The 25,541-nt window shown below is 43.2% G+C and overlaps 1 protein-coding gene across 1 annotated transcript in view; it reads right to left on the reverse strand.

The window, feature by feature from the left end:
• PIR (pirin) overlaps nucleotides 1–25,541 on the reverse strand; it is a 64,094-nt gene that overhangs the window by 566 nt on the left and 37,987 nt on the right. The window contains 4 exon segments of the mRNA XM_074943520.1: nucleotides 1,196–1,262; nucleotides 11,638–11,681; nucleotides 11,684–11,713; nucleotides 17,012–17,056. Coding sequence (XP_074799621.1) covers nucleotides 1,196–1,262; nucleotides 11,638–11,681; nucleotides 11,684–11,713; nucleotides 17,012–17,056 — 186 coding nt within the window.

The following is a 25,541-nucleotide window of genomic DNA, read 5'->3' on the forward strand; positions in this document are numbered from 1 at the left end:
AACATTTGGCTTCTCTGCTATCCTTCCCACACTGTTATCCATCCCAAGTACTGCCCATGACCCTGTTTGCTTTACTGTAAACTTCCCTTCGGAGGCACTACTCAGTGTGCTCTAGAGTGGGGAGGGAGTGTGTCGTAGTGGTTAGAGCACTGGACTGGGACTTGGAAAATATGGGATCTCTTCCCAGCTTGGCGACCCAGGGGAAGGCACTTCACCTCTCTGTGCATCAGCTTCCCCATCTGTAAAATGGGGCTAATGATAGCAATGTCCTTGGTAAAGCATTTTGAGAGCTACTGATGAAAAGTGCTGTATTAACAGCTAAGTCTTATTAATATGGCAGAAATTCTCAACAGTATCTCTGGAAGTTCTATGGCCTGTGTTATGGAGGAGGTCAGGGGAGATGATCACAATGGTCCCTTCTGGCCATAGACTCCATCATATTTACAAAATGAAGTTAAATGCTGCAGGTTTAGACAGTTATATTTAGACTCCCCTTTAAGAACCTGACCCAAAGCCCACGTAAGTCAAGAGAAGGTCTTCTGTTGACTCCAATGGGATTTGGATCAAACTTTAAAGTTTTTAATAAAGGCAGGGACAAAGCAAAGAGTCAACAGAAATGTGGAGAAACTCTAACTTCCCTGACTTTCTAGGAAACAGCTTGCTCATACTATCTGCACCCATGGTTCCCAACTTTCCCCCTGCCCACCACATCATGTCCTGACTCAGATGTCTTTCATTTTCCAGCGTACAACTGTCACCCATCGCTTTAGTCTCTGAGCACTTCCATCCCCTCCCCCACAAAAAAACCAAAAGCTATAGTGAAGTCCCTAATGGATTTCATGGAGTTTTTTTCACGGTTCACGTTATTTTTAAAATGTTTCAAATGAACATCGATGGAAAAAAAGTGAAAAGTATAGTACTTTAAAAAATATAGTATATTTTATTTTTAGACTATAGAAATACAAAGAATACACCTTTAATCCAACAGCACTATCTCATATATAAACAAACTGGCTGGGGAACATGGGAGGCACTGACTTTCATTTTCAATCACTGTATTTGTGATGGAGAGGAACATAACAGGCTTCAAAAGCAGGCAGGTATGGGAGATGGCCCACATCCTTTGAATTCTTTCTGCCAGTTTACAAGACAAAATCATCAACCAACCAGTGGTTTGTTTACTAGAAACGCTTACCATGCTGTACCACGGATTCTTTAATCGGCTCACCAGCGACTAAGACAAAATAGCTTATTTCAGGACCCTACACTGAAAAATTGAATGAATTAAATAGCAACATATATTTAGATTATGTTATTATAGATTATATTTAGACAGACATTTTACAGACTGTCACAGGCTGGCTGGCCCTTTATGGGGAGATAGGCTCAGTCTCGCCTGTCACAGATTAGCCTCTGCAACTGATCCTGACTGGCTGTGGAGCAGGTGGCTCTATTCATTTATCAGACCCAGCTGGGGAAGAGCTGGGCGATGGGGGAGCTGGGAGACTCAGCTAGAAGAGAGCTACAGGGGAAAGTGGTCTCCTGTGACTGGCCCTGGAAGGAGAGGGTGGCATGGCCGGAGGAGGCTGGGAAAGGTCAACCCCCAGGCAGATGGCCTGGGAATAAGTATCCAGTCCAGGGAGAACCAGACTAGGGAAAGGACTCCAGAGAAGAAACCCTGGGGACTAGTGGCTCAAGTCGAGGCTGGGCCTTCAGGAGAAGTTCAGCACTGTAGGAATGGACACAGTGAAAGGTAGCCTAGGAGCAGCAGAAGACCCTTTGGTTTTATACTCTTTGAACTGGAGACAGCTACTTGACAGGGCCTCCCTGAGGGGAGGTACGTCTGCTGCAAGATGGCTCTTAGTAGGCCTCATGGGAGCACAGGGAGGGGATGGTGCCACACAGACAAAACAAGGAACAGAACGTTTTCCTCTGGTATCAAATTCATTCTGTATAGTATCTGCTCACATGTACTTTAGTGTGAAAATTCAGGTGAGAAAATAAATTCCTTTCAGGTATTTAACAACAGATTATACCCAAGGACGGCTCCAGACCAACATCTCCACATGCCAAACAAAACAAAAAGAGAAGCACTGGAAACAAAAATCATCTTAATCCAGAGACATGTAGCAAAACATTCAGAGCATGATTCTGTGAAGTGTGCTCACTGTAGTCCACCAAAACCAATGGGACTACTCACATGAAAAAGGATTTGTGGGATCAGGCCCTAGATTATCACCAATTAAACTGGTAGTTTCAGGCTGCAACAATAAAATATGAGCTCAATAGAAGCAGTTAATTAACCCTGACCTCAAAATAACAGATGACTTCATCACATTTTTTGCATTTGAAACCATTAGTTACAGGATTTTGCACCAATTCAAGTTCCTGTACTAAACAGAGTTCAGGAAGCTAATATAATTCCCAGCTAAAATCATTAAGCAAGTATTTGTAAATTGATCCTATGAGGGAATCTACACATTCCCTATAACTAATCCACACACAGAAGACCTTTTGTTCCACTTACAATTACAAGGAAAAAAAATTGGGTCATTATCTCAAGTGTCTCAAATAAGGATCTAATTTAGATTTAACAAGATATTTATGACATAGCAATTAAATGCTGATTTTAGGTTTATCAATGAACAGACACACATTATTAAACTTCTAAAAGATGGTTTTAGTAAACACACTGTTGTTAATATCATGACTGTTGCAACCAGAAACTTCATTCTAGGCATACTAGCACAGTGTTTTGGAAATGTAAAGCTAAATGCTGAGTTTGATCTGTATATATATTTTTTTATTACTAATGATCAAACAACCAATTTAGGCCCTGATCCTGCAAGTTACTCCATGCTGTTGGACCCCTGAATGCAGGCAGAGAAATGGGGCACTGTGCCAGCACAAGATTCTATCTGTACCAAGTTCTTTTCAGGATCAGGGCCTTAGATATCTGCAGGATGATTGTTCAGCTTTAGCACATATGAATGACAATAACCATGAATTCACTGCTTAGTGTATAAATAGGGCCAGATTATGCCACTAATGCCTAGCCCAGAACAGGAGGCAGTGCAAGGCCCATATACCCCAACAGGAAGATCCAGGAGGAGAGCTGGTAAAAAAAAAATGCAGAAATAAATCATCAAAATGTAGAATACTTTGATATTTTTCAAACAGCTTTCTATGGGAGACACTGTGCCCAAATCTCCTGGAGACAACAACTGCTGTGCCACCCCTTATTTCATATTTATATTACAGTAGCACCTAGAGAGATTTTCCTGTGGATCAGAGCCCTATTGCACTATGCGCTGTACATACACATCCAAGGAGATGGTCCCTATGCTGAAGAGCGTGCAACATCCCGTCTGTAGCAAGCCAGAGTTACGGGCTGCTGTGGAGGAGTGGTGTTCCAAAACCCTGCCTCCTCTCTGCCCTTTTGATGCAACTCACACCCTTAAGGGCACTAGCCCACAGAGCCACTGATCAGGACAGCAATGGCTACAATTAGGGCCCTACCAAATTCCCGGTCCATTTTGGTCAATTTCATGGTCATAGGATTTTAAAATCATAAATTTCAGGATTTCAGCTATTTAAATCTGAAATTTCACAGTGTTGTAACTGTAAGGTACTGACCCAAAAGGATATAGTGTGGGGGCGTCGCAAGGTTATTGTAGGGGGGATAGCAGTACTGCCACCCTTATTTCCGCACTGCTGCTGGCTGCGGTGCTGCCTTCAGAGCTGGGAGGCCAGAGAGCGGTAGCATGGTATGGTATTGCCACCCTTACTTCTGTGCAGCTGCCTTCAGAGCTAGGCCCTCGGCCGGCAGCTGCCACTCTCCGGCCGCCCATTGCCACCCTTACGTCTATGCTGCTGCTGGCAGTGCCACCTTCAGAGCTGGATGCCTGGCCAGCAGCCGCCGCTTTCTGGCCAGCCAGCTCTGAAGGCAGTGCAGAAGTAAGTATGGCAATACTATGACACCCCCTACAATAATCTGGAACCCTGCCACTGCCCCCTTTTCGGTCAGGACCCCCAGTTTGAGAAACGCTGGTCTCCCCTGTAAAATGTGTGTAGTATAGAGTGAAAGTACACAAAAGACCAGATTTCACAGTCCATGACACATTTTTCATGGCTGTGAATTTGGTAGGGCCCCAGCTATAACTGTGGCTTCCTGCAACACAGGAGATAAAAGAGAATGGAAGCTCTTTGTGCTCTCTCTCCTTTGCACACCTCTGCATGGGCTGACTACCTTGTGGCCCTTAACGTGTGTTTATGTGACATGTAGTCAGAACACAGCTGAAATGGTCACCAAACATTAACTACCATGTAGTGCAATGAATTCACAATTTTGTTTTTCTTGTTATTTCAAAAATGCCCTCAAATGTTCTAAAATAGAATAAAACCCCCTGTCTTTCCACTGTAAAAAAAATCTAAGAGGAAATCTAACATAAGATAAGGGAAGAGAAAAATATAAAATATGGGGTTTAAAGAGTTAAGGTGCTGGACAATAGGGAAAAAAGGAGGAGAGGCAGGTTTCTGGTGGAGTGAATTCAAACATCCAATGCCCACTATAGCAAAGACTTGCTCACATGCTGGAATCTGATACTCTGCTGTGGTCCTTAGAGGGCAAGTGGTGTCAGAATGTAATTACCTGTCCAGATGAGGGTTACGGAGTAGGTAACAAATATAGCCACTAAAGGTGTAAAAACCAAGATGAACAATTCCAAGTCAATTTGACACTTCATAAGCAGTCAATGTACAATAAGCAAGGAAAGTGTAATGTGATCCCAGTGCCCTGGAGCAGTGAACAAATGTGTTGCTGCATACTGAAGAGACTGCAAGCAAAAGAGATGAACTGCTGGATGCTTTGCAAGGAGGAAATTATAATAATAGAACCTCATTGTCTTAAGGACATGTATTGCTGTTGCACAATCATCGTGGGACACAATGGGTATAGACTGCACCAATTGCACAACTGAATAAACACTTTTGGACCACGCCAAACACATGATTTGTCAAGGAAAGACAAGATTTCAAATCACATCAACATCCTTCACCGTACTCCCTGTCTACAAGCAATTCCCCTTAGGGAGCAAGCAAGAGAATTCACATAGCTACTCCTGCCCATGACTTCTGCATTGCTAGTGCTGCCGACGAGGTGCATATATTTGGCATTTAACTTACCCCTCACTCAGAACAACGTTACATATCTCAGCAGGGAATAACATCAACCAAGTCGATACACTATCTGCTGGGTTTTTACTGCAGTCATTTGCTTACAGATTACACTAAAATTCTAGAGTGAGGCAATCGAAGTGGCTACTGATTGAGAGCCCACAGGATATCAAAGAAATCTGACGGAACATTCCTCACCTATAGTAGCCTTGTGCAACTGAAGAGCTTTGGTAACAGATGGTAGCATGACTGCACCTTGGGGTGGAGGTCAGATTATAGCCAAGTGGCAATTACATTTCATCGAAGATGATGTACTTTATAACAGAAACAGAAGATGTAAGATTGGTTTCCCCATGTGCATTTTAGACTCAGGCCAAACCCTAAGCAGTTAGCGGGACCATATGAATGAGTAAGGTGAACAGAATTCAGCCCATCATGGCGGAACGCAGAAAAAACCCTCATCTCTGTGAACTAATCATAGTTACATAAAAACTAAGTGAAATGTTGGCATTTTTGGAGTTTTAATCAGAGCTCTTGTGCTATAAAATTTCTGGTGATAAGTGACACAAAATACCTTGTGTTATAAATATAAAGGGAAGGGTAAACACCTTTAAATCCCTCCTGGCCAGAGGAAAACCCCTTTCACCTGTAAAGGGTTAAGAAGCTAGGATAACATCGCTGGCACCTGACCAAAATGACCAATGAGGAGACAAGATACTTTCAAAGCTGGAGTGGGGGGGAGAAACAAAGGCTCTCTCTGTATGATGCTTTTGCCGGGACCAGAGCAGGAATGCAGGTCAGAACTCCTGTAAAGGGCTAATAAGCAATCTAGATAGATATGCATTCGATTCTGTTTTGTTTAAATGGCTGATAAAATAAGTTGTGCTGAATGGAATGTATATTCCTGTTTTTGTGTCTTTTTGTAACTTAAGCTTTTGCCTAGAGGGATTCTCTATGTTTTGAATCTCATTACCCTGTAAGGTATTTACCATCCTGATTTTACAGAGGTGATTCTTTTACTTTTTCTTTAATTAAAATTCTTCTTTTAAGAACCTGATTGCTTTTTCATTGTTCTTAAGATCCAAGGGTTTGGGTCTGTGTTCACCTATGCAAATTGGTGAGGATTTTTATCAAGCCTTCCCCAGGAAAGGGGGTGTAGTGCTTGGGGGGATATTTTTGGGGGGAGACGTTAGCAAGTGGGCACTTCTCCTGTTCTTTGTGTAACACTTTGGTAGTGGCAGTGTTTAACCTAAGCTGGTTAGAATAAGCTTAGGGGGTCTTTCATGCAGGTCCCCACATCTGTACCCAAGAGTTCAGAGTGGGGAAGGAACCTTGACACCTTGTTTCCATTTGACTGGCAAATAGGGTGGTCAGGTGCCTGGTTTTTGAGCGGAAAGGGGACCTGACAGTGTCTGGTCAGATCTACTGACTGGACACCCAAAGTCCAGTTACTGCGGGCAGGGGAGGTGCTGAGTCATCACCTGCGACAACCTCTACTCAGCCAGGACCACCTCCTGCCTGCATCAGGTGGCTGCAGCTCCCAACCCTGGCTCCACAGGCAAGTCCCTCCTGACCCACACAGGGAGGGGGGCAGGGGGGAAAAGCAGTGAGCAATGTGGGGAGGGGGAAAGACGAGCAAAGGGAGGGGGGCTCAGAGAGAAGGGACAGGGCAGGAGTGGGGTCTTGGGGGAAGAGGCGGGGCAGGAGTGAGGCCTGGGGGGAAGGGGCGGGGTAGGAGTGGGGCCTCAGGGGGAAGGGGTGACAAAGGGGAGGATCCAACACTCGTGCTGGAGTGTCCAGTTTTTAAATACAGTATTACAAAGTTGGCAACCATACTGGCAAAGTCCCAGGAGTTGTCTCTCAGTTTTGCTAAAGATTCTGTCACATTGCTCTGTCAGAGAATAAAAAGGCCTTAGAATGAGCAGAAATGGCTCCCTGAGGCCCATTCCCAGGCTCTGAAGGAAAGAGTGTGGCCTGGGTATACTATGACAATTTTCTGCTTCCCAGTACCCATAGGAGACCATGATAAGTAGAGTGTAAACTGGAGCTGCCCTTAGCCTAACTTACACCCGGGGCCAGACAAGATTCTGCCTGGCCCTACCATATAAGGAGTGCAAGGTGGCTTAAAGCCACTTTTATTCTCCCTTTATATCCTCCCTTCCATCCTTGCTGAAAATGCAGGAACTGAGTAACTGATGCCTGGATCCACCAAGGGACGTAGGCACGTAGAAAATCACAGAGCAAACTGTGATCCACAGAGCTGAGTTAGTTGTCTAGGCTTCCTACACAATGAATGGGGAGAGAGAGGTGCCTTAGAATGCGAACCACAAAGCCAGCAAACTAGGCAGGGAGCAGCTTAAGCTAGCCAGTGGGAGAGATGGAAGAGAGGGGGGTGTGCTAAGCCCTGTCCCTCTCACAGAGTTAAGTGCCTATGTCCAGGCTGCAGAGAGGCGCTTATCTCTCCTTGTGAACCATGAGCCAAGGGAAGACAGGCACTCCTCCACCTAACGAACATGCGGGGCCTATCCAGTAGGTGTGCTCAGAGGCTGCCTAACTCCACCCAGAACAGCCAGGGAGTGGAGAAGGAGGAGATGGTTCAAGTCCCCCTGCCCCTGCCTGATGAGGAGAACAGGAGTCTGTCATCTCTCAAGGGAGTGCCCTAACCGCTAGGCTACATGGTATTCTGATGTGGGTTTCCCTGAATCTCTCCTATTGCATCTATTCCACTTTAATTGAATAATTACATATTAATGGAGCCAGAGAGTAAGAATGAGTCTATTGCCTAGTGGTTCGAGGCAGCAGATCCCTGTACAAATCCCTTCTCCCTCGGAGGCAGAGGGGGACCTGAACTTGTGGTCTCCCCCATCCCACATGAGTGCTCTCACCACGGGGTAAAGTTTATAAATGAGCTCCCCCTCTGCCAGGCCATTTTGTGTGGAGTTAGTTGGCCTCTGAGCTGACCTACTAGATCTGGCCCCACAGGTTAGTTAGGCAAAGGCGTGCCTATCTTCCTCCAGTTCATGGGTTGCTTTAGGGCTTAAGCAGGAGATATGTGCCCAGGAACCTTGAGTAGAGACAGCAGTGCCTATGCCCAGAATCAAACATAGGCCCCTAGGGAACTTTTACCACAAAAAACTTAGGCATTGAGCAAGTTTAGGCACCTGCAGAGTTAGGCAGCAGCTGGGTGGGAGTTTTGTGGATCAGAGTGGTGCCTAAAAAAAGGACTTAGGTGCCTAAGTACCTTTGCAGATATGGGCCTGAGTAAGAGCTCAACAGAGCAGATGGCCTGGCTCAGCATGGAGGCTCTGGAATAAAGACAACCTCCCTCCATACTGCATAATGTAATCTTCTCAAAGAAAGATAGTAGGTATAATGGAGATAACAGGTAGGGAGCTATGGGCGAACTAAGCTAAACTACGGGCTTTGAGTTGGCTATATAGACAGCAGGCAGAAATTAGGACGGGATGACATTTATTTTTCTGAAACGTTTTGCCTATTGCTGATCCTAAGATACCCTCTACAGACATATCCTTATTCCTCAGTGCAGTATAGGCATGTGCAATAATGGCTTCAGAGTGAATAGAAGGATCATAATTCACTTGGGAGTATAAACTATGAACGTATAGATGGAATGGTATATGACAGCAAAGCCATGAGAGTTATCATGGCCCTATCAGGCCTCATCTCCATTCCAGGATCATCTATTACAACAACATACTAACTTGAAAGGAAAACCCATAGGATACAAGTGGAAGTTTGGGGATGAAATATTGGTTATTTACACTAACATTTACTGGATTTTAACATTTACAAATTTCAGGTCAATAAAAGGGTAAATCAATTCCCTGACATCAGCAAGGGAGAATCAATGGTCTATCCCCAGTGGTTGTTTATATAGAAGTTAATGTGTTATACAGAGTGTATATTTAAATTTCATATCTGGCTCTAATAGGATGATTTTTTTGTACTTTTAAGACATATAAAAACTATTTTAAGATTTCATTTAGCACATTCCTGATCTTTATTTGATCTTGTAACCATCAATAATGTTTACTAAAGATTCCAGTTAAACCCTCACATTGCATTTCCTATTAAAAAAAAATCACTCCAAAAGGACTGGCTGATTCACAGGGATTGGTAATGTGCTGTTAACATCTGGGTTACCAGTTCAAATCCAGTGCTCTCTGTCTAGGCATTTATATTGTGTTGATGGCATTGAAGCCTAGGTGACTAATTGCTAGTCACCATCATCCGGTGGCTGGTCAGTGGCCTATATGAAAAAGCAGGTCACCTTAAATCCACGTCCTTAGTAGACATGAATCTTGGACACAGAAAACAGTGTCACCAGTTGGCAGCCCTGTCAGGAAAGAATGAGTTCCTCAGTGAAAGAATGAGTACTAAGTGGACATGGAGAATGAGTTCTCCTTTCATTCTCCCTTGAGTCCATTGCCCTTATACACAACACAAACCTATTTTTAGTCTGGATAGGTACCCATGATTCCCTTCCTCTGACCCCTTGAGGTACTCCCTCCCGGACTGCCTTCAGACATTGTGGTGGCACAGGGAAGCTAGTGCTACTCATGCTGGATGTGTTTTGTGAATCTATTGAGAACCTCAATCTCCAAGGCTGTCACTCTGCCCCTTTTCATGACCAACACCATGTTGTTTTATTTACACCTTGCAATGCACTTAGGGCCTGGGACCAATGGAGTGAATACATGTGAATGCATAAATAAATCTATCTCCTTCAAAATTCCTGTCCTTGAGTTCTAGAAGAAGGTCCCCTCTAAGCAGAGAGAGAGCTTTCACTCACGCACCAGCCTGTGTCTGAGCACAAGCAACTCTGGATTCCGTGTGTCTCTGCCACACACACTGCCCACACCATGATTCTTCTCAGTGTGAGTGAGGAGTAGAATCGAACCCAAGGTGGAGTCAGAACACAGCAAGAAGGCAGGATGATCTCAATAGGGTATAGATGGGGCTGATTGAGATTCATGTTAGGAGCAGGTCCTCAAGGAATTCATTTTGAAGCACTTAAATATCTTCATTAATGATCTGGATAATGGGACGGATTGCACCCTCAGCAAGTTCGGGGATGACATTAAACTGTGGGGGAGAGGTAGATATGCTGGAAGGTAGGGATAGGGTCCAGAGTGACCTAGACAAATTGGAGGATTGGGCCAAAAGAAATCTGATGAGGTTCAACAAGAACAAGTGCAGAGTCCTGCACTTAGGATGGAAGAATCTCATGCACTGCTACAGGCTGGGGACCAACTGGCTAAGCACAGTTCTGCAGAAAAAGACCTGGGAATTACAGTGGATGAGATGGTGGATATGAGTTAACAGTGTGCCCTTGTTGCCAAGAAGACTAACGACATATTGGGCTGCATTAGTAGGAGCATTGCCAGCAGATCGAGGAAAGTGATTATTCCCCTCTATTCAGCACTGGTGAGGCCACATCTAGAGTACTGCATCCAGTTTTGTGGCCCCCACTACAGAATGGATGTGGACAAATTGGAGAGAGTACAGCAGAGGGCAACAAAAATGATGAGGGGGCTAGGGCACATGACTTGTGAGGAGAGGCCGAGGGAACTGGGTTTATTTAGTCTGCAGAAGAGAAGAGTGAGGGGGGATTTGATAGCAGCCTTCAACTACCTGAAGAGGGGTTCCAAAGAGGAGGGAGCTAGGATGTTCTCAGTGGTGGCAGATGACAGAACAAGAAGCAGTGGTCTCAAGTTGCAGTGTGGGAGGTCTAGGTTGCATATTAGGAAAAACTATTTCATTGGAAGGGTGGTAAAGGACTGAAATGGGTTACTTAGGGAGGTGGTGGAATGTGCATCCTTAGAGGTTTTTAAGACCTGTCTTGACAAAGCCCTGGCTGGGATGATTTACTTGGGGTTGGTCCTGCTTTGAGCAGGGGGTTGGACTAGATGACCTCCTGAGGTCTCTTCCAACCCTAATCTTCTATGATTTTATGATTCTCTGGTTTTTTAGGGTTAATTAAATTGAGCTTTGCCTTTCTTGTGAAAGGGGACACTTCACTTTGACCCAGTTAGAATTTTCAGAATTATGAAAGGGATTATAAAGGAGCTGAAACAAACACCTAGGGTGAAATCCTGGCCTCACTGAAGTCAATGGCAAAGCTCCCCAGTTAGGATTTCACCCCTAATCTAGATGTGTTTCCAGCGCAAGGGGGGAATTGATGTGTACAGTGAAAAAATAAGAAAACAGTTTTAAGACCAGTTATGAAAAGGACATGCATTCTGGGATGCCTGGCCTCTTCCTGGCCCTAACATTTCTTATGGTAAATTGTCACATTTTGTGCAGTAAAAGACTTGGTCGGGGGGGAGGGGGGGATTTGATGGAAATACCAATCAAAGAAATAATGTTAATAATTCCCATCCAAAATCTTTTACAGAATTGAGTTACAAACTCCAAGCATGAGAAGAGGATAAGGATTACCTTGTTTTCTAACTGAACACAGTCACCATCATCCAATATCGCTGGGGTTCTATTTTCTGTTGGGCATCGTCAGATCCTTTGAATAGACGAGATATGTAAAAAGACAATGCATGACACGATCAAAGCTGCAAATTATGAAATAATTAGTCATCCCTTCTGCTGAGAGCTATTTTATTTAAGAACATGCATGCTTTTCTTTAATTCATCTTCCTCTAACACTCCCACTCTGTCTTTCACACATACCCACTGTCCACCCCAGTTGTCTTCTACTTTTCATTTCCTTTCTGCAGCAGATGAACAAAGGCCATTTCTCCCCCTCTGTCAAGTCTATAATGTGCATCCTCTGATAGACCATGGCCATAGGAATTAGAGTACTATCCAGTTGAGAGAAGAAGTGTGATGGAGATGAATGCATCTGATACACTAATACGTGAGTTCTCAACCCAGGGATTGCAAACAGGTCTGGGAGGCGATGGCTGCCCTCCTTTTCTTTATGGCTACAGGCGAAGGGAGAGAGAAGAGCCCCTAACCATTTTTCTGTTGTAACATGGTGTTTTTGGATAGAAAATATTGAGAACTGCACTAGTGTTAACACGCTTGTTAATAAAAAGGATAAAAAAAGAGACAGGGAGGAGGGGAGTGCCTGGAATTTTAATAGTCATATTCCTATGAAAGCTTTTTGGTGCATATTCAAATAGGATTTTTATTGATTTTAAGAGTGCATTTCACCCCCAGTGTAGCAGTCCCTCACAAGGCCCTACCTACCACTTAGGCAGGGATGAAAATAAGCCAGTACGGGCTGTTATGGTGTACCAGTAAAAAGTGGCTGCCAGTACCGGCCCGTACCCAGCTGACTTTAAAGTGCTGCCATGGCAGTGCTTTAACGTTGCTGCCCCTTTTGTGCCTGCTGGGTCCCTACTGACAGGGCCACCAATGGAGGGGGCAGCGGGGGGGGGGGAGGGCGCAAAAGGAGCAGCTGCCCTGGGGCTAGCAATTTAAAAGGGCCCAGGGCTCCGGCCGCCACTGTTGCTACCGCAGCAGCGGCCAGAGCCCTGGGCTCTTTAAATCGCCTCTGGAGCCCTGGGCAGCGCGAGCCAGGCAGCGTGGAAGGGCTGGCAGGGGACACTGACCCCCAGCCCCACCCGTTCCGGGGGCTGGAGCCGGCCCCCATACTGGTAAGTCTTTGGCTTTACTTTCACCCCTGCACTTAGATCCCTCTTAAGACCAATATTAAAGGTGCAAGTGAGGCCTAAGTGGTGAATAGGACCTTACATGGGCCCTTTTCACCTTGAAAGACTGTTAGTCACAGATACGCAGGATGTGATCTGGCTTTTCTGGTTGATATGAAGACTTCCCCCACGCCTACCCTAATCCCAAACTCTTGTCCCTACCTGATTTGTGGACTTCTGAGTTAGTTGTAGGCTTCAGGGTGGGAATAATTTACAAAACTAACACCTTGAATTATGGTAGGAGTAAGAAATGACTTTATTTTCTTGTACTGACATTTCTAAGCCCTTCAACATGGGGAGGGCTTTAAAAATGGACAAATGAAATTGTACTGAACCCTTTTCAGACAAACATTTGTATATTGGGATTAATGTAATTCTTGTAGGCTTGGTTAACTGGTACAAAATCATGAAGAAATTGGAAAAGGATGCGTCGCCATGTGTCACGTGGAAGGACAGAGCTAAGATTCCTTAAAAGCTATCAAGCATCGCTGAAAGGGCAGCTGTACAAGGATAGTGAATATACTCATCTGTGTTCCTTTGTGTGCACACCGTAGTCTGATATTCAAGGAGTGCTAGACTGCTGGAATGAATTTGTTCCTTATACACAGAAAGAACACCGAAGCATTCATTTTGAAAACTGAATTGGACTTTGCAAAGCAATAAAATAAAGTCTAAAGTGGCCCATATTCTGAACATAGCATCGGCATCCTTTTAAGAATGACCTTATAGCTTCCTAAGTGATTTCTCTTCTACTGTTCTTCCAGGGAATCAGAATTTAGACTTGACTAGCACAAGTCTGCCAAGGAACTGCACGTCGGACTTTATATGGGATTATTGCTCCTTCCCACTCATTTTAATAGTGCATGGATGGGAGCCATAAAGTTGTGATTTGAAGGATCACTTAAAATGAGGTACAGATATAGATGTAATCCAAACGTTTTGTTCCCGTTCTAGCAATTTCTGGCTTCATAGTTGAATGGTAGGTCCTTGGAAAATAAATGTAAGATGTTACAAAATTTAGTCAATATTGCAAAAAAAGACTAGGTGTAAAATGTTTGCAAAAGGGCTGCCGAGTAGCAGGAAAGAGGATAGTACCTATGTTCACAGGTGATTTCTCTAGTATTTTATCAATATCATTATTTTTCTTTAATTAAAAAAGGAAGTTTCAAGAGAAAAAAAAAGTTTTTAAAATGGCTGTCAGTTATAAATACAGCCAAATCAGATAAATATTTTCCATCACTCACTTTGGCCAAGAATGCTAAATCTAACAGTGCTGTTCAGAAAAGCCCCACTGAAAATAGTTCTGCTGCAAGTGTTGTTAGATTTGGCTGTCTAAACATTTGTAAAAGGAAAGGAAAAGCAACCTGAAAAACCAGGTTCTACATGTACATTGTAATATTTTTAGAGTGTGACTATCTCAGCTACTGTTTATGTATTCCCCAATGGGTTTATTTCTTTTTTTCTGGAGCTAAGAATGAAAAGAGTCCGCAATTGCTAGTATTATAAGGTATATTACCCAAACCAACTGAATGCAAATATTCAGCTAGAAACACCGCCGGACATGCAATCAAACTTTATACTGCTACCAAGTCTTATTCTTTTTCTATTGGTTGCCAACACAGAGCAAGGTTGTGCCTTGCCCTAAGCAGACCTGCACAACGGAGTGAGGAGGTGATGTGAGACACTCCCGCACACCCCTGCATGAGCAACACATCTGGAAGGTTACAACACAGGAGACAGCTGTCTCCGTGATGCTACTTCCATTCTTGCACATGTGGGCAGGAGCATGGAATGGGAGGGACCTTGACTCCATCCACATGTTGCACCAGCAAGCGCAGCTGAGCTGGCACACAGGGGTAAGTATCCTGTGCCGGGTAGAGGGCTGACATGGATACCTCTCCTCGTCCCCTGAGCAGGAGGGGTAGCCAGGAACCAGATTGGGACACTCATTAAATCTGGCTCCTGGTCTGCTCCTGGCGCAGTGTAACTATGTGCTGCCCCTTCCATAGGCCTGGGGCAAAGCCAAAAGTTAGCCTACTGTTAATAGTTATACTCATCATAAGCACATTGCAAAACAGCTCCAGAGGGTGTATTTAAGGGGTCACTGTTGTATGAGAAGGGGGATGTCCACCTCCACATGCCAGAAGACTGTGCTGGAGACAGAAAAGACAGGAGAGTCTGCCCAGTCTGAAATGCTGACCAGACCTCAGAAATACTGAGAACAGTCTAGAACAGGCTGTGTTTCAGGACTGTTTGTTATGTTGCAAAGATCTGTAACTCTACAGTGATTACTGTGACAAAGCTCTGTCCTTGTCTCTGTGGGTCCCGTGTTTCCTGACGGATTTCGCTGGCCTCAGAGGCTCATTGTGACCCTCCACATAACCCTTCTCTCTCTAGGGAGAAGGGTCACAGTCTACTGAGCCATTTTCATCATAAGCCAGCAAGGGAGGTGAGGAGAAGCTATCCTTCCTTGCACAGTCTCTGTTGTCTCCCAGTCTCAGTGATTAATCAGGGGGAAAAGATTGGGGGGGAGCCCAGGCCTACCCTCTACTCCGGGCTCCAGCCCAGGGACCCTAATAGTATCAGCTATGGTAGCTGACCTTTTAGAAACGTGACACGTACAATCCCCTGGGCTACTTCCCCACAGCAGCCCCCACTTTCCTCAGGCTCCACTTCACCCTTACCTCAGGGCCTCCTTCCTTGTGCCTGATATGGTGTGTACTACTCAGCCTCTCCAACAGCGCAACTTCCTCCCACAGCTCCTGACATGCACACCCACCTGACTGACTGGGCGGCTTTTAACTACTTTCAGCCAGCCCCTGATTGGCTTCAGGTGTCCCAGTCAACCTAGCCTTCTCCCTGCCTTCTGGAAAGTTCTTAATTGGCCCCAGGTGTCTTAATTGACCTGGAGCAGCTGCCATTTCACTTATCCTGGTACCAGGGATTTGTTTAGCCTGGGGCTAATATATCTATTTCCCACTACTTTTCTATAGCCATCTGGCCTTGCCCTGTCACATTACCTAAAAGTGATTGTGATTAAGAAATTCCTTTGCTAAGCCTGTATCCCTTGCTTGCCTGCTACGTTGTCTCTGAAAGAAGGTCAGCATGCCCACAGCTAGGTGAAACTCTGAGGCACTGTGAATAAGGAACCGGGGGCTTGGAAGGGTTGAGGCAGCGATTTGGTGGTTTACTGTGGCCGGGTTGTAGAGCCCCATGTCCCAAGGAAGGGTGTCAGGCAAAGGTTCTTCACCCAGGAGTGTGTCTGAGAGACCCAGAGCTAGGAACAGTGACCTGCTCTCCCCAGACCAAGTTGGCCTAGAAGCATATGGGAGCCAGCAGCTGGCTCCACTCACAAATGACTGAAGGAGAGAGGGCCCACTTATGGGAGGCAGCATGGCTTAGTGTACAGATCAGTGGGCTAGGACTCAGGAAAACTGGGTTCTCTTCCTAGCTCTGCCATTGGCTTGCTAAGTGACCTTGGGCAAGTAATGTCAGCACTCTGTGCCTCAGTTTCCCCATTTGTAAAATGCTTTGAAAGCTACTAATGAAAACCACTATATAAGAGCTAGAGATTATTATTAACTGACTAGTCTTTGTTTAAAAAACATTAAAGAGATGGAACGTTACACTAGTCATATTTCTTGATTTGCTCGAGACAATGTCTATGTCATTTGCTCTAAAGCCCATTTTAATGAGCACAGCACACAAGTTGCCTTATAAGGGTGGATGCCTGCACCTGTGTGGAGCCCCATGAGGACTCTGTGAAGGCATAGGAGTCAGCCTACATAGAACAGCTTGCCCGACAGGGGCCATAATCAGTTTTGTTATGTTGTCAAACAGATCTGAAAAAAATATATAGAAAATGTATAATCTCTTAATGTAAATATGTTCTTTGGGATACTTTTTATTAAAACCTGATGGTATCAATGGCACATGTATTGATACCCAGTGGAAGTACACTGTATAAACGATTGCACTAACAGATCACTGCACTAAACCACATACCTTTGTTATTTTTAATTTTTTAAGTACGGGACCTAAATTATTTGTAGGTCTGATCTTCCTTTTTTCCTGCAGAACAGTAATTTTTAATAAGTTGAATCCTCCCTATGAACAACTGAAATAAAATTTAATGGGAAACTTACCAACATACAGATTGCCAGACAGCATGTAAATACAAGATGTCCACCCTGAAATATAATCAAACAATATTAAAGGTAAGCATACATAATGTTAATGTACTCATATTTAACACTGCATGGAATTATACTGATACTGTATGCTCCATTCTCCACGATACGCTCCACAGTGGCTCTCGTAATTATACAGATTTATTTCAGTTTAAAGGGACACCAGCAATTTAAAAGCTCATATTTTCATCTGAAAATTTTGTATCTACTATCATTATAAGTAATCCCTAAGATTGCTATAACTGGAAACAATTAGATATTTTTTCCTATTGTTTCATTTTCTGTGGTCACTTTTACTATTTCCCTTGTATAAGTTATCTAGTTTCTCTTGTTATTTGTGTGGAACTTTAGCACAGAAAGAGGGCAGAAAGGTCACTGAAAATAGCCAGGAAAACCTGTTCAAAGTTCTCCAACATGATTCATTTTGGAAAAATTTCCCATGTGTCCCTTATGGGGCACATTTTTATCCCCCATTTTGATTTAGGCTTCTGTAAAATTGTTTTTTGCAGTGGCATTGTAGCCATGTTGGTCCCAGGATATTAGAGAGACCAGGTGGGTGAGGGACAATATCTTTTATTGGATCAACTTCTGTTGGAGAGAGAGAGAAACTTTTGAGCCACAGAGAACTCTTCTTCAGGCAGAATAAAAGATGTTACCTCACCCCACCTTGTCTGTATAAAACTGAGCAGTTCTAACACTTGTGGGTGGCACAAAGAATTTGGCACATCACAGTACTTTATATACACTCTGGATTTATTTTTCCCTTCCTCTTATATACAATCTGGGAGACTCCATCTTTGTAGAAATGTTTTAAATAGCTTTACTGCATGACCAGACAGGCCACTGACTAATTACGGAATTCACAAAATAGTCCCTCCGGATCTTTTACTTCATCTGATTGTAGACATTTTAACTGCATGTCCCTTTCCCCCAGATTGAAATGAGGTCTTCCAAACTTTCCTGCCAGTGCCCTCAGATTTTAGGCATGTTTGCCTGTTTTAAATCATTTTCAGTATGTCTTTTCTCCACCTTTTGTTTTGGCTGCATAAAGTCTCTGAGAAAATACCACAAATTCCATGCAAATCTCCTTGGATGGAAAAGCACTTAAGTCTGCCTTCTTTTTTCTTTCATAAGATATATTTATGGATTTTCTTTCCTGGCTCTGAAATGTAAATTCCAGAATCGTATCCACTTTTATTACTTTCCTCACAGTAATTCTGTATTAGCCTCAGAGCTTTCTCAGTTTTCTCTATCAGTAACACATTTTCCTTACCTGCTGTAACAGTTTATTATCGAATTGGACCCTTTTTCTTTGTGCAATTCTTCTAAACACCTGAGGCCAGATCCTTGGCTGGTGTCGTTTCAGCAATTTATACCATCTGAGGATTTGGCCCATTAATTTCTCCAAGATGTTCCTTGCTAACTTTCTTCATTTCTCTTCTGTAAGATGAAATGCTGAATTTACCCTGAGTAAATATTTTCTGTATAATCCATACCAACCATCTCCTGCGTCAATTTCTGTCATTTGGTATAAGATTTTTACCACATATTTTAGTTTAGAAGCCTCCTTCTATTATTAACTGCACTTGATTGATAGTCACACCCTCACCATGCAAGCCACAGAGGAGAGTAATTAAATGTAAGGATGCCATTCTTGTTCTGTAATAATCTCTCTTTTAATGTTATTGGAGGAAATCATTAAATTTAATAGAAGCTGTGGTTTCTCATTTGAGATATATAGTATTCTCACTGGTGATTGTATTAGGTCCTACTCATTCACATACTTGGTAACGTCCAAAATTCAATAATTTGCATGGGTTTCCCAGTCATTAGGGTGAGTTAAAAAGGTTTATATGATTTTCAATTAATGATCAGATTCGTAAGTATAGTGGTTAATATCCCCTATGTGTTGTCCTATATTTGGCTTTGTGCAATGAAGCCAAGTTAACATTGCTGCTGAAATATTAACCTTCACATTTTTAGATCTTTTTTCTGGTTGGTTTTCGCTTTGCAATGGTAATGTTGCAGAAACAAGGATTCTGCAAATAATTATATTTAAATTCAATAATTACCAACGAACAAATGAACACAGTGCAACTTTGTCTGGTCTACAGTTACATCTGGCACAGGTCAGAAGTAGTGCTAGTGACGTTAAGAGTTACTTGTATCCTTGTAGTGGAAGAATCAGGCAACCTGTTAAGTTTTCCAAAAGAAAACACGCCCCCACCCCCCAAAAAAAATTCTTTTAAAAATCCCAAAGAATGAATACACTTACATTGCCACCCCGCCCTCAGATGTGTGCTGTGCAAAAAGCTGCTTGATACAGTAGTTAAGGCAGGTCACAGAGTCAAAAGACCAAGGTTCAAGTCCTGGTTCTGCCACTAACTTGCTGTATGACCTTGGGTAAGTTACTTCACTGCTCTGTGCCTCAGTTTCCCTATTTTGGAAAGTCCTTGGAAATCTAAAAGTGGTATATACAAGCTATTATTATGTAGTTCTCATCTATGCTGGAGACTTGTTATAGCAGTAAGAAAGCATAATCTAAGTACATGCCCCTCTGAAATACTTTCTGGATTTTCCTTCCAAGTCCTTATTTTTTTCTAAATTTAAAGAACACATCTAATAGGTGTACTACTGTACTACTGCAGAGAATAACTGTAACAATCTACATCTTCCCAACTCTCTGGGCTTGAGGCCCAGAACACGCAGATAGTTGGGCCCTGTTTATCAGTCTGTCATTAGCCTGGAAAAACTCAGTATATAAACTTCTATTGTAAGCTCAACAGCTTTCTCCATAAATAGAAACATATGGAAAAATGGGTTAAGCATAGAGTCTTGAAAACAGGTAGCTGCAACACAGCACTTAATTAGCATTATTATAATCCTATTGTTTCAGGAAGGTGTTGTTTCATTCTGCCAACGACCTCTCTCTCTGCACTATGGTCCCAGGCTTAAAAGTTCTGCTAAAACTTCTACTGCTCCAGTCCTTTCCCCAGTAAACTCAATATGAGTTTTACTATTGATTTCACTGGAAACATGGGCAGGCCAAAAGACACACTTATTATTAGAATAAAAATGAGAAAGATGACATAAGACACCATAATGGATTTTCTCTGATAGTGATTGTATGTACAGTATCTGGGAAACAGCAATATAGTGTATAACATTCTGGATATTTGGGGCTTTAAATTCTCCATTTCTATACTAAGCTTAGGGACAGAGTGTTCTTTTAGATTTGCAATATGCTCCTCTTGTAGCTCAAAATAATCCACTGCTGAATTTGTATGCGTAAGTCCATCTTCACAGCTGAAGACAGCATTTGACCCTATGTGTAAGTTGCAAAACGTCATCATGTCATTGTGCTGGTGGTCCACTCACGCAGCCTGTTTAGATCAGGCTGTCCCCAGGCAAAACCTTCACATCCTCTATTCAACTTTGCAATGTTTGTAGGGGAAGATGGCACCAGCTTGCCAAGTGAAGAGTCAGTCCAAGTTTGCAAGATGAGTTGTATCAATGGGAAGCTCATTTCAAGACACTCCTCAGCAGTCCACCGCCTACTGTGCATCTTCTGATTGAAGCGGGTCAGGAAGTTCCAGGACTGCCATCTTTTTTCAACCAAGAAGAGACCGGGATCACAGTCCATAAGTTGAAATGTGGGATGCCACAAAGGGTTTGTAATGTCAACCCTGAGGTGCTGAAGACAGGTGAGAGTATTGTTGTACCATGGCTACACAGGCTCTTCCAGACCATCTGGTGCACTCTTATCATCTGAGATGACTGGAAGAAATGAGTTATTCTGCCTCTGTTCAGAAAAGGACAATAAGGGCGAATGTAGCAACCATCGAGGTATTACGCTGTTATTATCATCATCCATGTTAATGTTTCAAATCAATGATACACTTCATGGTAGAGGCCGGGATATTTAGTGTGGCTCTGGACCTGATCAGTCCACTATCGACCAGATCTTTCCCTTGAGACAGCTTTTTAAGAAGATGGCTGAATTTAATAAGCTGGGCACATTACTGTTTATAGACTTCCATCAGGCCTTGGATTCAGTGCAATGAGCAAGCTTGTGAAAGCCGATGAGGTGACTTGGCATCTCTGGGAAGATAGTGTCATTGATTGAAGAGCTCTACAATGGAACAGAAAACTACGTTCGAGTTCGGGAAGGCTGCATTGAGTCACCTCCGTTGTTCAATATCAGCACTGACTGGCTGATGGACAAGCTTGAGGAGGCAGTAGGCATTGAACAGAACACCATTTTCCTTTGAGACCTCAAATATACCAATGAAATTGTAATGTTGGCTCAGTTTGGTGAATCACTACAGCTGATGGCTGATCTGCTTGGGCAAGAAACAGTGCATTGGTCTGGTTATCAATCCAGACAAAATTAAGTTCCTGGCTGTTACCATCAAGCAGCCTCCAGCTCCAGATTACAATCAGTCAAGTATTAACCTGTGTGGTTAGGACACTGAGGAGGTGGCAACTGCCAAATACATGGGCAACATCATAGACAGTGCTGGAGGATGCTCAAAAACTGCAGACATTCATATATCAGCAGCAGCCACCACCATGTCCCGGGCCCTTCAGCAGCCTCTGTTGGGCTGTCATGACATTGAACTTGCTATGAGCTGTGGCTCTATAGGACTACAGTTACATCCGCTCTACTGAACAGCCGTAAAATGTGGGTGCTGAGGAAGGATGAAGAGTGGTGGGTTGGTAGTTTTGATTCTCGCTATCTTTGTCAGCTACTCCATACTAAGCAGCAGGACAAGATCAGCAATGAGGATATCCATAGCCAAATCCACCAGCCACCTCTGTCAGCAGCTTTCTTGGTACAGTCTTATATTAGGATAGAGGACTCCTGAATTAGGAAGTGTGTTTACCAACGAATGCTGCTACATGTCTGGCGATCATGTGATCACCAGAAGCTTCAGTGGCATGGTAAGATTGCGCATGGCAGACATAACTAGACATCAATCTGGGTGGTGCTCGAACTGCAAGGAGGCTATGTCCTGTTGGGATCTGCCATGATGATAATGATGATCACAGACTGCAAAAACAGTAGATCTAAAATTAAATAGTGAAATCACTGTATATAAAATGTGGCTTGTTTTCCAATCCTACAGAAAGGTATCTCACAAATTCACATGATAGCCTTCTAAAATCCCTCTTACTCCATTCATTTCACTTCCCAACTGTGGCATCTTTTCAGCAGAAGACTTGAAAAGACTCTGGATTTTCAGAAATTCTCTCACTGTTATTCTAGCATTGGTGCAGCTTTATAGGTGCTGGCAACAGTGAGAGCACTCAGGTAGATTAGTCACTAGCTTTCCCACCATTGGACGATTGCCAGTGAATCTATACAAAGCTGCACCAGTGTCTTCAGCATGGAAGCAGGTTTTCTGAGCTGGAAAACACTTCATGCTCATCCCAATCCTCAAAAAAGCCACAAATGACCATACCCAGTGTTGTCACAGACATTAACTAATTTCTTCCCCTCCACAATTTTTTACTCTGAAGAACAGACTGGACTAATATAGTTGAGACACTAATACAATGTATGTGACATCACAGTCCCTCTGTCAAAGAGAGTGAATTCTGTGAGTCGCTAGGGACACTGGCACAGGAAAAAAGCCAGTTATGAAGGAAAATATACAGGTAAGTCAGTATTCAGCAGTGTGAGAAAAGAATGAAGATAAATAAATCCCCTTGTATCAATGTTTGGGTATATAAGGGAAATGTGCTTCAGAGTGACAAAGGCTCTCCAGGGTGTAATTGTGCAACCCTTTATTGAAGAGGTTCCCCGGTATGTATTAAGAGCTCTAGATCAGTTTAGTACTCTGGGTATGGTATTACACCACTAAATTGCACTGCTTCCTCTCAAAAGCCTTAAAAGTAAAAAAAAATCATTTTCTAATTTTCCTACTTATTGGCAAACAACACTTTAGATTATGAAAAGTGGAAGAACTTGACATAACTATTTTACCTGCTACTGCTTGTTGATTTTGCATATTTCTCACAGTGGTCACTGAAAATAAACTAGTCACTTTCACTTACACTCAATTTTAGTCATGTTCACTTTCAAGTTTTCATGACTTCATTTAATGTTGTGATGTTTGCTTTACAAACAGAAAAGAGGAATGTATGGTTAAGAAAACTCTTCTCACTGGAATTAAAAAATAGCCATGGTAACATTTCCATGGGTTTTAGATTTTGTAAATAATCGTTTTTACAAAACCTTAAATTGTGGATAAAAATTTGACCTGACACTATCCATTTAATAATACTTAGCACATACATCACCTACCATATCTTCAAAGCACTGTGCAAACCCTGATAAGTGTTCACATCATTCTTGTGAGTGAGTGAATAATACTGGCTCTGATCCAGCACTCCCTGAAGTCAGTGGAATGGCTCACAGTGACTTTGACTACAGAGCTGGACGGGAAATGGTTTCTTCATCTTGTGAGAGTTTGAGATTTTGAAATTTCTTCTCAAGCCAGACCAAGACGAGAACTTGAAATCTCAAAAATGTTTGTGAACTGATAATATGAAAAAAACTTTGATTGGGTCAATCGAAACATTGTGTTTCAATAATTTCAAAACATTTCTGATTTTACTCTTTACATTTTTAAACCTTTTTGAAATATAAATAAGTGAAAATTTCAAAATGAAAAGTTCCAAAATAGGAAAATATTTTTTTCCATTTTTTTTCAAAGGGGAAGATTCATCCATGAACACTTTCAGTTTTGATGAAGTAACGTTTTCCAGCAAAAAACATTTTGTCAGAAAATACCCAATGAGCTCTACTCAACAGGAGACAGATCAAGCCCATTCTCCCCATTGTGTGGGCTGCATCCGCCCCCAGTGAGGTGGAAGAGCAACCCCTTCACAGGAAGACAGTCCCATGGATCCCCAGCAAGTGGTGCCATGGGGCTCTTGCCCCCACCACAAGGACCCAGTCAGAGGGAAGGACCCTAATCTTCTAAGCAGAGGTAAGAATAAGCAGGGAGGCCCTGATCCCGCTGTGTTGCAGAACAAAGTGAATTACCAAGCAAAATAAAATAAAACATGCAAGTCTATGTCTAGTACAGTAATAAAACTGAATACAAATAAAATCTCACCCTCAGATGTTTCAATAAATTTCTTTCACACACTGGACACCTTCCTGGCCTGGGCAGGACCTTTCCCTGGTACAGCCCTTGTTCCATCTCAGGTGGTAGCTAGGGGATTTCTCATGATGGCTGCCCCCTTTGTTCTGTTCCACCCACTTATATATCTTTTGCATAAGGCAAGAATCCTTTGTCCCTCTGGGTTCCCACCCAGCTTCTCAATGGAAAAGCACTAGGTTAAGGATGGATTCCAGTTCACGTAACATGATCACGTGTCACTGTAAGACTTCATTACCCACTTGCCAGCCCACAGGTATACAGGAAGACTTACAAGTAAAACAGAGCCATCTACAGGTAATTGTCCTGGTTAATGGGAGCCATTAAGATTCCAAACCACCCATTAATGGTCCACACTTTGCATAACTACAATATGACCTCAGAGTCATATGTCATATTTCTAGTGTGACAAAGTTCTGTCCTTGCCTCTGTGGGTCCTGTGTTTCCTGGCGGATTTCGCTAGCCTCAGAGGCTCACCGTGACCCTCTACATAACCTTTCTCTCTCTAGAGACAAGGGTCACAGACTATTGAGCCATTTTCATCATAAGCCAGCGAGGGAGGTGAGGAGAAGCTATCCTTCCTTGCACAGTCTCTGTCTCCCAGTCTCAGTGATTAATCAGGGGGCAAATGGGGGGGAGGGGGAGCCCAGGCCCACCCTCTACTCCGGGCTCCAGCCCAGGGACCCTAATAGTTTCAGCTATAGTAGCTGACTTTTTAGAAACATGACATGTACAATTCCCTGGGCTACTTCCCCCACAGCAGCCCTCACTTCCTCAAGCTCCACTTCACCCTTACCTCAGGGCCTCCTTCCTTGTGCCTGATATGGTGTGTACTTCTCAGCCTCTCCAACAGCACAGTTTCCTCCCACAAGCTCCTGACATGCACACCCACCTGACTGACTGGGCGGCTTTTAACTACTTTCAGCCAGCCCCTGATTGGTTTCAGGTGTCCCAAGCAATCTAGCCTTCTCCCTGCCTTCTGGAAAGTTCTTAATTGGCCCCAGGAGTCTTAATTGACCTGGAGCAGCTGCCATTTCACTTATCCTGGTACCAGGGATTTGTTTAGCCTGGGGCTAATATATCTATCTCCCACTACTTTTCTATAGCCATCTGGCCTTGCCCTGTCACACTAGTTTCAGATACAAGAGTGATATGTTTATCCAAATAGGATGACCACACTCAGTAGATTATAAGCTTTGTAATAATACCTTACAAGAGACCTTTTGCATGAAGCATATTCCAGTTACATTATATTCACACTCATTAGCATATTTTTATAAAATCATATAGAGTGCAATGTCACACTGCCTAAG

This window comes from Natator depressus, chromosome 1 (genome assembly GCF_965152275.1).
Source record: "Natator depressus isolate rNatDep1 chromosome 1, rNatDep2.hap1, whole genome shotgun sequence".
In the NCBI taxonomy this organism is placed as follows: Eukaryota; Metazoa; Chordata; order Testudines; family Cheloniidae; genus Natator; species Natator depressus.